Genomic DNA, 12747 nt, shown 5'->3' with positions numbered 1-12747 from the left:
TGGTAGTCTGTTGAGTCAAGTAGTAGATCTGGATCGGTGTGAGCATCTTGTTAAGAACTCAGCAGATTTCTTGCATTGATAAGAGGGAATGCGTTTCAATGACTCTGAGATTCTAATAAGTTTCGATGTGGTTCTCTCTTCACTTGTGTTCCTCTGTGTGATTTGTCATGGTTGATTGAGGTTAGGTTTGGTGTTGAATTAACAAACCTATTTTGACACATGTTGACTTCCATATACTTTTTATCTAATGACTAATATGAGCAGACAGATGGAGTTGTGGTGGACAGTCTGTTGTCACCTATTATTGCCCTTTTTTTTTTGGAGACTGAGGTACATGCCTGTAGTGGGTAGCTTTGAAACCTGCATGTTTTTTCCAGATAAGTAGGTGATACTTTTGTTGTTTGGCCTCATGGCAGTGAGAATCTGAGCAACTTCTTGGAACTCTTGAAGTCAATCCATCCAAATATTTGTTTCATGATGGAGGTGGAAAATGATGGTTGTCTTCCCTTCCTTGATGTGTTGGCCATGAGGAAGGTTGATAGTACATGGTGAGAGACAAATCACATGTGCACTGCACTATCGACCAATTATGCACCAAGTGAGTTATGATAATATAGAGGTGGTACAGCCTTTTTGTCTCATGCAGGGTGCATTTATAACAGGACTGGTCAAATTTTTTGGAAATACGAAGTGTTTTTCGACCACCATAGAAGATCATGGGCCTTTTAGGTTCTATGAAGGGTGATCTTGGTTTGTGATAGGTTGTGTCTGCTGTATTCCTTACAGTTGTGGCTTGTTGCGTATTGGTCAGACTATCAGGGCTGTGGAGGACTGGTGTACTGAGCATAAGTGTCACACAAGCTTACAAAGGACATTGCAAAACATTGTCTTGACACTGGTCAGCCTATGGAATATGACAACATGGAGTTTTTGGCATGCATCTCTGGCTACTGGGATATTGTTATTAAGGAAACATTTGAAATTAAGTTAGCAAGTAACTTTATAAATAGCGATGGTGGTTTTTGTTTAAATTCTGCATGGAATCCTGCTCTCACCCTTGTCGAAAAACAGAGGGACGGCTATCTCAATAGATGATTATTAATTTCACGACTGGTAACTCATTATGTTGTTTTTTGTTTGTATGTGTGATGGCACTAGTGTTCACTGTGTGTGTGTGTGTGTGTGTGTGTGTGTGTGTGTGTTCTCTTTCTGAAGTTTCTCTGCAAACAGAAGTTCTAAATTCCTTCGCATTGCACTTACTTGCAGCAGTTATGCCTTGGAAATGACAGGATGTGCTCCTATCAGAATATTGTCAATAGTAGTTTAGTAAATTAAAATTCATTGTTGATAAATAACTGTTCTATGTTAATAATCCGCATTATGGCTATTGTGTTGCATTTGAATCTTTTATTATAACACAGTGATGGAAAACTAATTTGCCAGTATGGCTAATGATTATTCAATACTCATTATCTGAATAAATAATAGCAGCTGATCCATACTGTTATTTGCAGCGTACTAATATTGATAATGGTTCCACAAAGTCATCATGTATTCAGTTATAAATAGAGAAATGTGTTACAAAATTAAAAGAAGTTAGCATTCTCTTGATGTTGTATGTTATTTTAATATGATGCTATATTTACCACTGTAGCCAGTCACCCAAATGGTCATTTTCAAGAGTACAAGTACATATACATTTATATTCTGTGTGTGTATATGATATTAGCAGATAATACAGAAAGACAAAAGCAAATGGCAAATGCTGAAACATGCTCCAAATATGTTTTTGAGTGTGATAGAGCAAATCCTTATCAGAAAGAGAGAAAGGTTCATTTTTAATTTCTTTACTTACCTTGTGTTTTTCATTCAAATTTTAGTTGTAAGATGGATAAGGAACACGCATCCTGTTTGCAGATGCAGGAGGAGCTAGCTGCAGTGTGTGAACAGCTGAAGTTGTTGTTGGCCATGTTCGGCCATCTGCAGGGTGCTGCATTGGAGTGTACCAGTGGCAAAGAAACTGGCACATCACATTAGACACCTCAGGTGTTGCTTGTTTCACCCATGAGCTGTGTTACTAAGGCACCTTACAGTTTACCTGATGTGGGTCAAAGCAGAGTGGCAGGTTGTTACATGTTCTTGGCATTTGAGGTGTATAACCCATATGGGGTTCTGGCCGTATGGCCTCACCTGTTCATTGTGTGAATATACATCTGGCTGCCTCTTCAGCAGGGTCCAAGCAGGCACACAGTGGGAGGGGGGGGGGGGGGGCAGCTAGTTATTTCAGGAGTTCCAATGTTAAGTGCATTATGTAGCCCTTTTGGAGATAGTACACGGGGTTGGAAAGAAATCCAATGTGTGCTTGATATGTCTGCCAGTGGGCCTCAACCAAGATGTAGAAGAGGCCTTGCGTGCAGCTATTGAGGTTGCAGATTACAGTTATATTCAAGTCATGCCCCATGTTGACACTAGCGACACCTGTCGCTAGTATTCTGGGACCATCCTCAGTTCGTAGAGTGGCAGGTGGAAGTGGTGAAGACTAATGATCTCACTCATGGGGTGTAAGCAAAGCTTACAGTTTACCGTATTGTACACAGAATTAATCAGGATCCTTTGATTTGGAGCCAAGTGAAAGGTCTCAACCAGAGTGTCTGTCAGTTCTCTGCTGGCTTGGTTCCAGATTTCTAGACTGGTCAGGGGAGCACTACACAGTGTACATAGAGCAAGCAGCTACCCAAGTACCAGAGTACTCACTGAGTGCACATTTTTTAAGGCAAATGATAGCTTTTAGGTCCTCTGATGAAAGCTGATCAATTGATACATGGAGAGCAAAATCAGGTGGCATTCAAAGTAAGGACACTTAAAATGTCAAAATTTAAACATTAAATTGCCAAATCATTTATAACAAAGTTCCTGAAACTGCCACCCTGCACCCAAGCTGTTGTGCTAAAATTGTTTTCAGAACCAATAGCTCGATAAAAATCTGTAGGGGAAATCTCTGAAAGAGAGGTTAGACATCATAGGAGGGGGCATTTTCATTGCAATTGACAAAAATATTGTGCCTGTACAGGTTGAAATTGGGACTTACTGTGAAGTTATCTGGCTGCAAGTGAATGGACTAGATGAAGTCAAGTTCGTCATCAGATGCTTTTTACCAGCCCCTAACAGTTGTAGAATCACTGAAAAGACATCTACACACAGTAGGATAGAAATACCCTAATCACACGATATTAGTTTGAGGTGACTTTAACCTACCAGTTGTAGATTGGGACATCTATGGATTCATTGCTGATGGTACAGACAGACAACTTTTGAAATAGTTCTGAAAACATTTTCCAACATCTGTCTTGTACAGCTAGTTTGACAACCCACATGCAATGGAAATATTTTAGAACTTGTAGCTACAACATGCGTAACTTTATAAGCAGTGTCCATGTAGATACTTGGATAAGTGATCATTATGTTCTCATAATAGTAATGGTTATTAAATTTAATAATCCATCATGAAGCCTAGGAGAGTTTTTATGCTGGAAAGGGCAGATAAGCAATTTTTAGGCTCCTACTTAGAATGAACATCATTTAGTTACATTTTGATGGACATAAAAGAATTATAGGCAAAGTTTAACCTGATTATAAATTGTGCGGTGGAGAAGTAGGTGCCAAGTAGATGGATTAAGGCTGAAGAAGAACCACCAAGGTTTAATTAGGATATTAGGAAATTGCTAAGGAAACAGATCATTGCACTCTCTGTTCAAAAACAAACATGGGAATGTCAAAAGGCAAAAGTTTTAGAAATTTATGTGCCTATAAAAAGATCGCTGTGTGAAGCATACAACAACATCCACTGTCACACATGAGCAAAAGATCTCGTCCAGAACCCAAGAAAATTCTGGTGCTATGTAAAATCAGTAATTGCACCAAAGGCTTCTGTTGAGTCAGTCGTCATCCATTCTTGTGTGGTAATAGAAGACAGTGAAAGGAAAGCTGAAGTTTTAAATTTCATGTATAAAAAATGGTGCACGCATAAGATCGTACACACACACACACACACACACACACACACACACACACCATTGTTTGTCTGTCACATGGACTCCCGTAAGGAGGACGTAGAAATAGGCCTCCCTGGCATCAAGAAGCAAATGAAGGAGTTGAAAACAAATAGTCACCAGGTTCAGATGAAACACCAGTTCATTTTTACACTGAGTGCTTTACAGCACTGGCCCCTTACTTAATTTGCACTTAATGTGAATCTCTCACCTAGGGCAAAGTGCAAAGAGATTGGGAGATATCATAGGGGAGTTCTCCATGTAAGAAAAGTAAAAGAATGGACCTATAGTATCATAGACCAGTATCCTTAGCACTATGATGTACCGCAAAATTATTGAGCATATTCTAAGTTTGAATATTATAAATTTTTTGAGATGGAAAAGCTTCTGTCCACAAGAAGCCTGGCCTTTCCTGTCACAATATCCTGCATACTATAGATGAAGGGCAACAGGTAGATGCAATATTCTTAAATTTTCAGAAAGCATTTTACGCAATGCCCCACCATAGACTGTTAGGGAAGGTGTGGCTTACAGAATAGGTTCCCAGTATGTGAGTAACTCGAAGATTTCTTCCGTAATATAACCCAGTATGCTGTTCTGGATGGCAGTTGCACATCAGAGACAAGGGTATCATCGGGAGTGCCTCTGGGAGGTGTGACAGGATCGTCCATGTTCTGTAGAGAAATAAATAATCAGGGGGACAGCAATCTGCAACTGTTTTCTGATGATGCTGCAGTGTACAAGAATGTGTTTTCATTGACTGAGTGTAGGAGGGTATGCAGTGACTTAGACAGAGTTTCTAGTTGGTGTGATGAATGGAAGATAGCAGATGAATCCCAGTACCTTCTTCAGCGTGCTGATGGGAGGTCACGAATCTGTCTTCTTCCAGGGGAAAAGCTCGTTGACACCTATACTGCGAGACAGAGACAAGCTGGTGGCAGTTCCATTATACTCTGGGGCACATTCACATGGGCATGCATGGGTCCAGTGGGCCTTGTGCAAGGCACCATGACGGCCAAGAATTATTGTAGACTGGTTGCGGACCACATACACCCCTTCATGACGATCACGTTTCCCAACGGCAGTGGCATTTTTCAGCAAGATAATGTGCTATGTCACAAGGCCAGGAGAGTGATGGAGTGGTTTGAGGAACACAATGGTGAGTTCCAGTTATGTGGTGGCCCTCAACTCGCCAGATCTGAACCTGAACAAATACATTTGGGATTGAACATGGCGTCAGAGCTCATCGGCCCCTTCCCCTGGAATATATGGGAACTAGGCAACTTAATGTGTGCAGGTGTGGTGCTAACTCTCTCCAGTGACCAACCAAGGCCTCATTGCTTCCATGCTACAGTGTGTCGCCCTGTAAGTGGTCATAATGTTCTGGTTGATCGGTGTACATTTTACATAAGGAATTTGGAGACAAGATAAGAGAAAATGGGGCTTGTATGGAAGCATATAGGCAGTCATTTGTCTATCTGATTATGAGTGAAACTGAAAAGAGGATGACTAGTAGTGGCAGAAAGTACTCCTGCAATGCACCATGTGGTAGTTTGCAGAGTATGTATGTAGGTGACTTTAAGAGCAGAGTTGTCTGTTCTGATGCTACACTTGATACGAAAATGAGTACAAAGTTCATTGTCATAGTATGTAAGTTAATTATGCAGTCTGCAGATAATTGCATAATAAATCTTATTGTTTGCAGTGCCTTTGGAAATGCCAAAATACTGATCGTTTTATGTTCAGTGTGTGGCTATTAGTTGTTTCAGTAATAGGATTCACATGTATTTTACGTGGACTAGCACTTTCACGAAACTGTGACTGACTGTGGGATGCTGTTAAGATCCTCTTACACAGATAGCGAGACAAATTTATGAAAATGAAATCAGTAAATTGAGCCATTCAGTGGATTAGAATTTTATCTGCTTATATTAAAAGTAGGTAACTTACAGCTACTGTTGAATGAGTGCAGTGTGTATGGCTCCGCAACAAATTGTGACTAACATGTTGGGGTTTACTTTTTACAGTTAGCTCTTACTCCATGGTTTTTTCCAAAATTAAAAGACAATTTTGCAGACTCCTTCCCATATGCTGTTCACTTGTGAAACACTAGCAACACCTCACACTTTGTGCTTGTTAGTGACACATTGCAGCTGCTGAAAGCTGAGATGCTGACTGCCACTTGATATTTTGCAATACTAGATAAATGCCTAAACTATCCTTACCATTAGAATGGCACATTCCAAAAATTTTTCACAAGAGTCTTCATTGTTGATAAATTTTACAACTCAGTTATACCTTTATTACTGAATATTATTGAATATAACAACACAATCACAGAAATTACAGGGATTTTACTTGTATTTGCAATATTTACAAAGAATTGTGCTGTACACATTTATACAATAACATCATGTAGAACTGGAGGAAAACACAATGGTGTTTACTGTAGGTGTGTTGAATGACACCTGCCCTCAAGTGAGCATCTGGTAGTCCAAGACCATCAAGGACCAGTCAGATCAGGCTGCCATTCATCCATTCATTATGTTCTGTAGATTCCACTGAGAAGGAGGACACTCAGGGGTGTTGAACAGGTCTGAGGGTGAACATGAAACATAATCCAATAATTTCTTCCTATTCCTGGGATAGTTGAGACTTGGCAATATCATCAAAAATATTTGGCATCTCTCTAATTGTTGGCTCACTTCTGGGACTGCAGCTGAATAGTCAGATAAATATACAAGACATTTTCTTGTATTTTCAAGGAAAATTTCTGAATAATTTGTATTTAGTAATTACACTGAGTTTGAATTTTTTGATTACAAGAAGGTCATTTCATGCATGAATTAAAATTGCTGTCTTTTGCAGCCTTGCACTTTGGCAAGAGTGCAGGAAGTAAACACCGAGTCCCAATGACATCCGCAATGGTTTATTACACAAGGTTAACAATAACACAACATACGGCATCACAATGTTGAAGGCTCTCCTGGATCTGGTCTGGTGCCAGCATGATGCTATAATGAAGACACAGCTGGCATCCAACGAAGCTCAGAAGGGCACGGCAATGATTGTCGCTGCAGTGAGAGGTGCACAAATGGTGTGCGGTGAGAATGGCAGCATTGGTAGCTAGATGAGCCAGCAGTAGCATTGACAGGTATTGGTAGCTGTTGACGAAGCAGCTCTTGATCAGCGGCAACCACCTCGGATGCGGTGGTGCGGGTGTGGGAGTTGTTGCTCTGGGCAATGGTGGCACGAATGGCAGCTGGAAGGCAGCACTCAAGCACCAATTCTACCTGGGATGCAAATGATGCTGATGGGGTATGCTGATGCAGAGGTGACAGACTGGCGCCGATGTTGGCAAGATTCAGAGCGATTGCTCGAGTAACTCTGGCCCCCCAAGGATCTGTCAATATTGAAGGGTCAGCAATATGGATCATGAGGCTCTGACTGGCGGGCTGCAAACGATCAGTGTAATTGCCCAGAGTGGCAGAATCATCTGCCTGTCAGTGGCCTTGGAATGGCTTATAAAGGCAGGCAGACTGATCTGTGCGTAATCATGTGACTGTGCTCACAGCACCTCCGTGGATGGTGCACGTGCAGATATGTGTAGACACATGATCGCAGATTGAGAAAATAGTTCCACAATAATGACACCACTGTCAGTGGTGTCCACACAGTTGCATGAGAAACAGGAGCCTTTGGCAAAATAGTTCCACAATCATCATGCCACTGTCAGTGGTGTGCTCACAGTTGTGCAGGAAACTGGAGCCTTTGGCAATTCGATATGAATTGAAGCCTAAGAATAAAACAAGAAACAACTGCTTCCTTTGCAGCCAATTACTGACAAAATATGGCATACTGCAGGGCTCAGTCTTACATCCACTACTCTTCTTGATTTATGTGGATGACTTTGTTGAGTATATGAGTTCCCAAAAAACTATCCTACTCGTATTTGCTGATGAGACCAGCATATTGCTTACTCGATCCAGCCCAGAAACCTTGCAGTCAACAGCAGAAAGTTTTATGGAAATACTTTCTGAGTGGTTCATCAAAAACAAACCCATTGTAAATACTGAAAAAAACTGTATGTGTCAACTTTCAGTTATTTCCTCCATCTAATGAAATATCTATTCGAGCACGATTAAAAAATGATGCTCTAGAAAATAAAAGCGTCACAAAATTTTTGGGTCTGTGGGTTCAGCAAGACTTAAAGTGGGACACACAAATAAATAACTTGTCTAGGAAACTCTCATCCATGTGTTCTGGTCTAAGAATAATAAAGCAGACAACAAGCAAAATGACAGTACTGCAGGCATACTATGTGCAGTTCCACTCACTGTTTTGACATGGAACCATTATCTGGGGACACTCAACTCACAGTAAAAAAGGTTTTTAGAATGCAAAAAAGGGTTATAAGAATAATTTATGGCCTCAAAAAGATGGGGTTATGTGAATCTCGTTTTGCTGAGCATGGTATTTTGAATGTTCGAAGCTCATTCACTTATGAAACTATCTTGTTCGACCGAGCGAGGTGGCGCAGTGGTTAGACACTGGACTCGCATTCGGGAGGACGACGGTTCAATCCCGCGTCCGGCCATCCTGATTTAGGTTTTCCGTGATTTCCCTAAATCGCTCCAGGCAAATGCCGGGATGGTTCCTTTGAAAGGGCACGGCCGACTTCCTTCCCCGTCCTTCCCTAATCTGATGAGACCGATGACCTCGCTGTCTGGTCTCCTTCCCCAAACAACCTAACCTAACCTATCTTGTTCACTAGAGACTACCTGTGGAAAACATGCAAATTACTACAGAACAAATACACTCCTGGAAATTGAAATAAGAACACCGTGAATTCATTGTCCCAGGAAGGGGAAACTTTATTGACACATTCCTGGAGTCAGATACATCACATGATCACACTGACAGAACCACAGGCACATAGACACAGGCAACAGAGCATGCACAATGTCGGCACTAGTACAGTGTATATCCACCTTTCGCAGCAATGCAGGCTGCTATTGTCCCATGGAGACGATCGTAGAGATGCTGGATGTAGTCCTGTGGAACGGCTTGCCATGCCATTTCCACCTGGCGCCTCAGTTGGACCAGCGTTCGTGCTGGACGTGCAGACCGCGTGAGACGACGCTTCATCCAGTCCCAAACATGCTCAATGGGGGACAGATCCGGAGATCTTGCTGGCCAGGGTAGTTGACTTACACCTTCTAGAGCACGTTGGGTGGCACGGGATACATGCGGACGTGCATTGTCCTGTTGGAACAGCAAGTTCCCTTGCCGGTCTAGGAATGGTAGAACGATGGGTTCGATGATGGTTTGGATGTACCGTGCACTATTCAGTGTCCCCTCGACGATCACCAGTGGTGTACGGCCAGTGTAGGAGATCGCTCCTCACACCATGATGCCGGGTGTTGGCCCTGTGTGCCTCGGTCGTATGCAGTCCTGATTGTGGCGCTCACCTGCACGGCGCCAAACACGCATACGACCATCATTGGCACCAAGGCAGAAGCGACTCTCATCGCTGAAGACGACACGCCTCCATTCGTCCCTCCATCCACGCCTGTCGCGACACCACTGGAGGCGGGCTGCACGATGTTGGGGCGTGAGCGGAAGACGGCCTAACGGTGTGCGGGACCGTAGCCCAGCTTCATGGAGACGGTTGCGAATGGTCCTCGCCGATACCCCAGGAGCAACAGTGTCCCTAATTTGCTGGGAAGTGGCGGTGCGGTCCCCTATGGCACTGCGTAGGATCCTACGGTCTTGGCGTGCATCCGTGCGTCGCTGCGGTCCGGTCCCAGGTCGACGGGCACGTGCACCTTCCGCCGACCACTGGCGACAACATCGATGTACTGTGGAGACCTCATGCCCCACGTGTTGAGCAATTCGGCGGTACGTCCACCCGGCCTCCCGCATGCCCACTATACGCCCTCGCTCAAAGTCCGTCAACTGCACATACGGTTCACGTCCACGCTGTCGCGGCATGCTACCAGTGTTAAAGACTGCGATGGAGCTCCGTATGCCAAGGCAAACTAGCTGACACTGACGGCGGCGGTGCACAAATGCTGCGCAGCTAGCGCCATTCGACGGCCAACACCGCGGTTCCTGGTGTGTCCGCTGTGCCGTGCGTGTGATCATTGCTTGTACAGCCCTCTCGCAGTGTCCGGAGCAAGTATGGTGGGATAACCCACAGGACATGGGGTAATGTTGGTGATTGTAGGGGCTGACTACAATACTCTCATCTTTTTTTTTACTTTGTGGCTTTCTATCTGGCTTACAAGGCCATCATCAGATTTTAACGTGCAATTGTGGTCAAAGAAGGTACAATATTCTTGAAAAACTTTAAAAAGATGTTACACATTAAGAGTGAGGAATGAAACAGAGTAAATTTAATCTTGGGCACTGCAGTGGCAATGCAATTACAAATGTTAAAGTTAAGTAGTAAATAAATATAAAGGGAACAAACTGTAGAAACGCGAGATTGAGTTTTGGACCGTTGTTTGCTGAGTGGAGTACATTGGACTGTGACTGGTAGCTGCGGCTGTCACTCAGTGAATAATTAGCAAACGTGTGGAGTCAGAATTCTGCTATCTCGAGCTGTGTTCATGTTCAGCTCAGCTAGTTGCTATGTCTCTGTCTGATTGAGCAATACAAAACTTTTCACAATAAGTACAGGTAATTTTGTACATCTCACTGTTGGCTATGTAATCTTTGCTATTGAAAAGATACTACACTACATTGTAGGAAAACTTGATTAAATACGGTACCGGAAGAAATGGTAAACTTACTGATTGAGATAAGAAGATTTTAAAGCAGATCGTTACCTCTTGTAACAAGTAAGCCATGAAAATTACTGATGACCTAAGGAATCACCTGCAGTGCGTGCCACTAATTCAGGAGGCTCCAGGCTTATGGTAACATGAAAATTATTCCCATTAGTGCCTTTCAAGATGAGAGGATATCTACAATGTCCATCAAGTGTTTCAGGAATTTCTGTTTGCAAATGAAGTGCACACCACAAGGCGATCTCAGAGTACAGCAAAATTATGCCATTTCTGCAGATCTCATGGTGTTGTCATCTGCTCAGTATTAATAAAATATGTACTTTGCTTGCATATATGTGACAAATACCCTACAAAAATCAGTTTGCAGGATTTCATTTCAAGAGTCAGTTGTCAGTGACAGATGTAACTCCATATATTGTTGAGTTCACTACTGTTCCTCTATTTTTTTACAGTGGACACATAAGTCCATTGTCTACTAACAATGAAAATTCAGAATAATATGTAATGTCAGGGAAAGACAACCACTCACTTACAACCGACTGTTGTGTGGCACTTAGAAACACATCAGTCCACTATTGGTGAATGATAGCCTTTCCTTTGTTTTACATAAAGCTCCATTGTCTGCTCTTTGTTATTCTCACTTTGAAGCAATATTTTTTTGCATTCTGATAACTTACTTTATGGAAAATCGTAGATTAGATTAGATTAGATTAATACTTGTTCCATAGATCATGAATACGACACTTCGTAATGATGTGGAACGTGTATTTGTATTATGTAATATGTTATTCTGTGTCAGCTTCTCATTTACAGTGTCCTTTTTTTCTCCGCAGTAAGAAATGCACATCTTTGATGATACCCATGTATTATAGAAGGTGTTTTGTCTTTTTTTTCCATTGAATGGCAGTCTGTTTTTCCTTCACAGATCTTACAAGGAAATGTTTGCAGTACTGTCATTGGATGACATTGTTTCATTGTGGAAAATTTGCTCTTTAGAGTTTGACAAGGAGCCACCATTGTTGATAGCAACAGTTGCATTCCAACAGCTGCCAGTGTGTGCCATCAGTATCTGGAGGTATAAGGTTGGTGTAAATTGCTGATTGTCAGATAATGTATAGATAATAATAAGTTTTAGTGTATGATGCTATAAAGATTGCTTGGGTACTGGCTGAAATAGGTTCAACTGTTTTTGCAACTTTTCCCTGTGACGGCCACTTGTTTTAGACAGCATCACATATGTGGATCACAATTTGAATATATTTTTTTTCCTTTGCAATAAACACACCATATTGCATTCTATGTGTTACTGAAAAAATTACAGGCACAAAAAAGGTGAATCTGACAACAATTGTGTCAGTAAAGCGCCCCCCCCCCCCCCTTTTTGTAATATTTGGTGTTAGAATACATTTATTTTCATCCCCCCCCCCCCTTCCTTTCTATTCCTTAATTAATTATTCTTTCCATTTCTCTTTTTTGCTTCCTCTCAGAATTTATTTTTAATTCTGACTCTGTCCCATTTATCATTTCTGAATTGAAGCTGGCACAGTGTTTAATGCCTCCTATGCTCTCTGATGCCTTTTTCTGTACCTCCCTTCCCCCCTCACAACAGATGGGTCCTTATTAACTGAATTCCCAAGTGATCAGTGCTACTTTTCCAGTCTTCCTTAATAAAACCTTTGTTCCTCCCTGCAGAAGGAACAAGTTCTGCCAAAACTTGGGAATATTATATTTTGCTGTTTTATTTTTGAAATGCTGCTATTTGCAGTACTGTAGGCTGTTCTTTTTGAAGGTAAGTAATGGGAAACATCCCACTCACTTTGTAATACATCTTACATTGCTTTATAAAGTTCTCCCCATATGCTTACTTGCTGTGACAGTACAGAAATGTTTTTCACTAACATTGT

General features: G+C 41.9%; 1 protein-coding gene across 1 annotated transcript in view; it reads left to right on the top strand.

The window, feature by feature from the left end:
* Positions 1-12747, top strand: part of LOC124622005 — a 96122-nt gene that overhangs the window by 55004 nt on the left and 28371 nt on the right. Inside the window, exon 4 of the mRNA XM_047147555.1 lies at positions 11769-11925. Coding sequence (XP_047003511.1) covers positions 11769-11925 — 157 coding nt within the window. The remainder of the gene's footprint in view (positions 1-11768; positions 11926-12747) is intronic.

Source organism: Schistocerca americana, chromosome 7 (assembly GCF_021461395.2).
Source record: "Schistocerca americana isolate TAMUIC-IGC-003095 chromosome 7, iqSchAmer2.1, whole genome shotgun sequence".
NCBI lineage: Eukaryota > Metazoa > Arthropoda > Insecta > Orthoptera > Acrididae > Schistocerca > Schistocerca americana.
The sequence above is the reverse complement of the archived record's forward strand: the minus strand, read 5'-3'. Positions and strand labels throughout refer to the sequence as shown.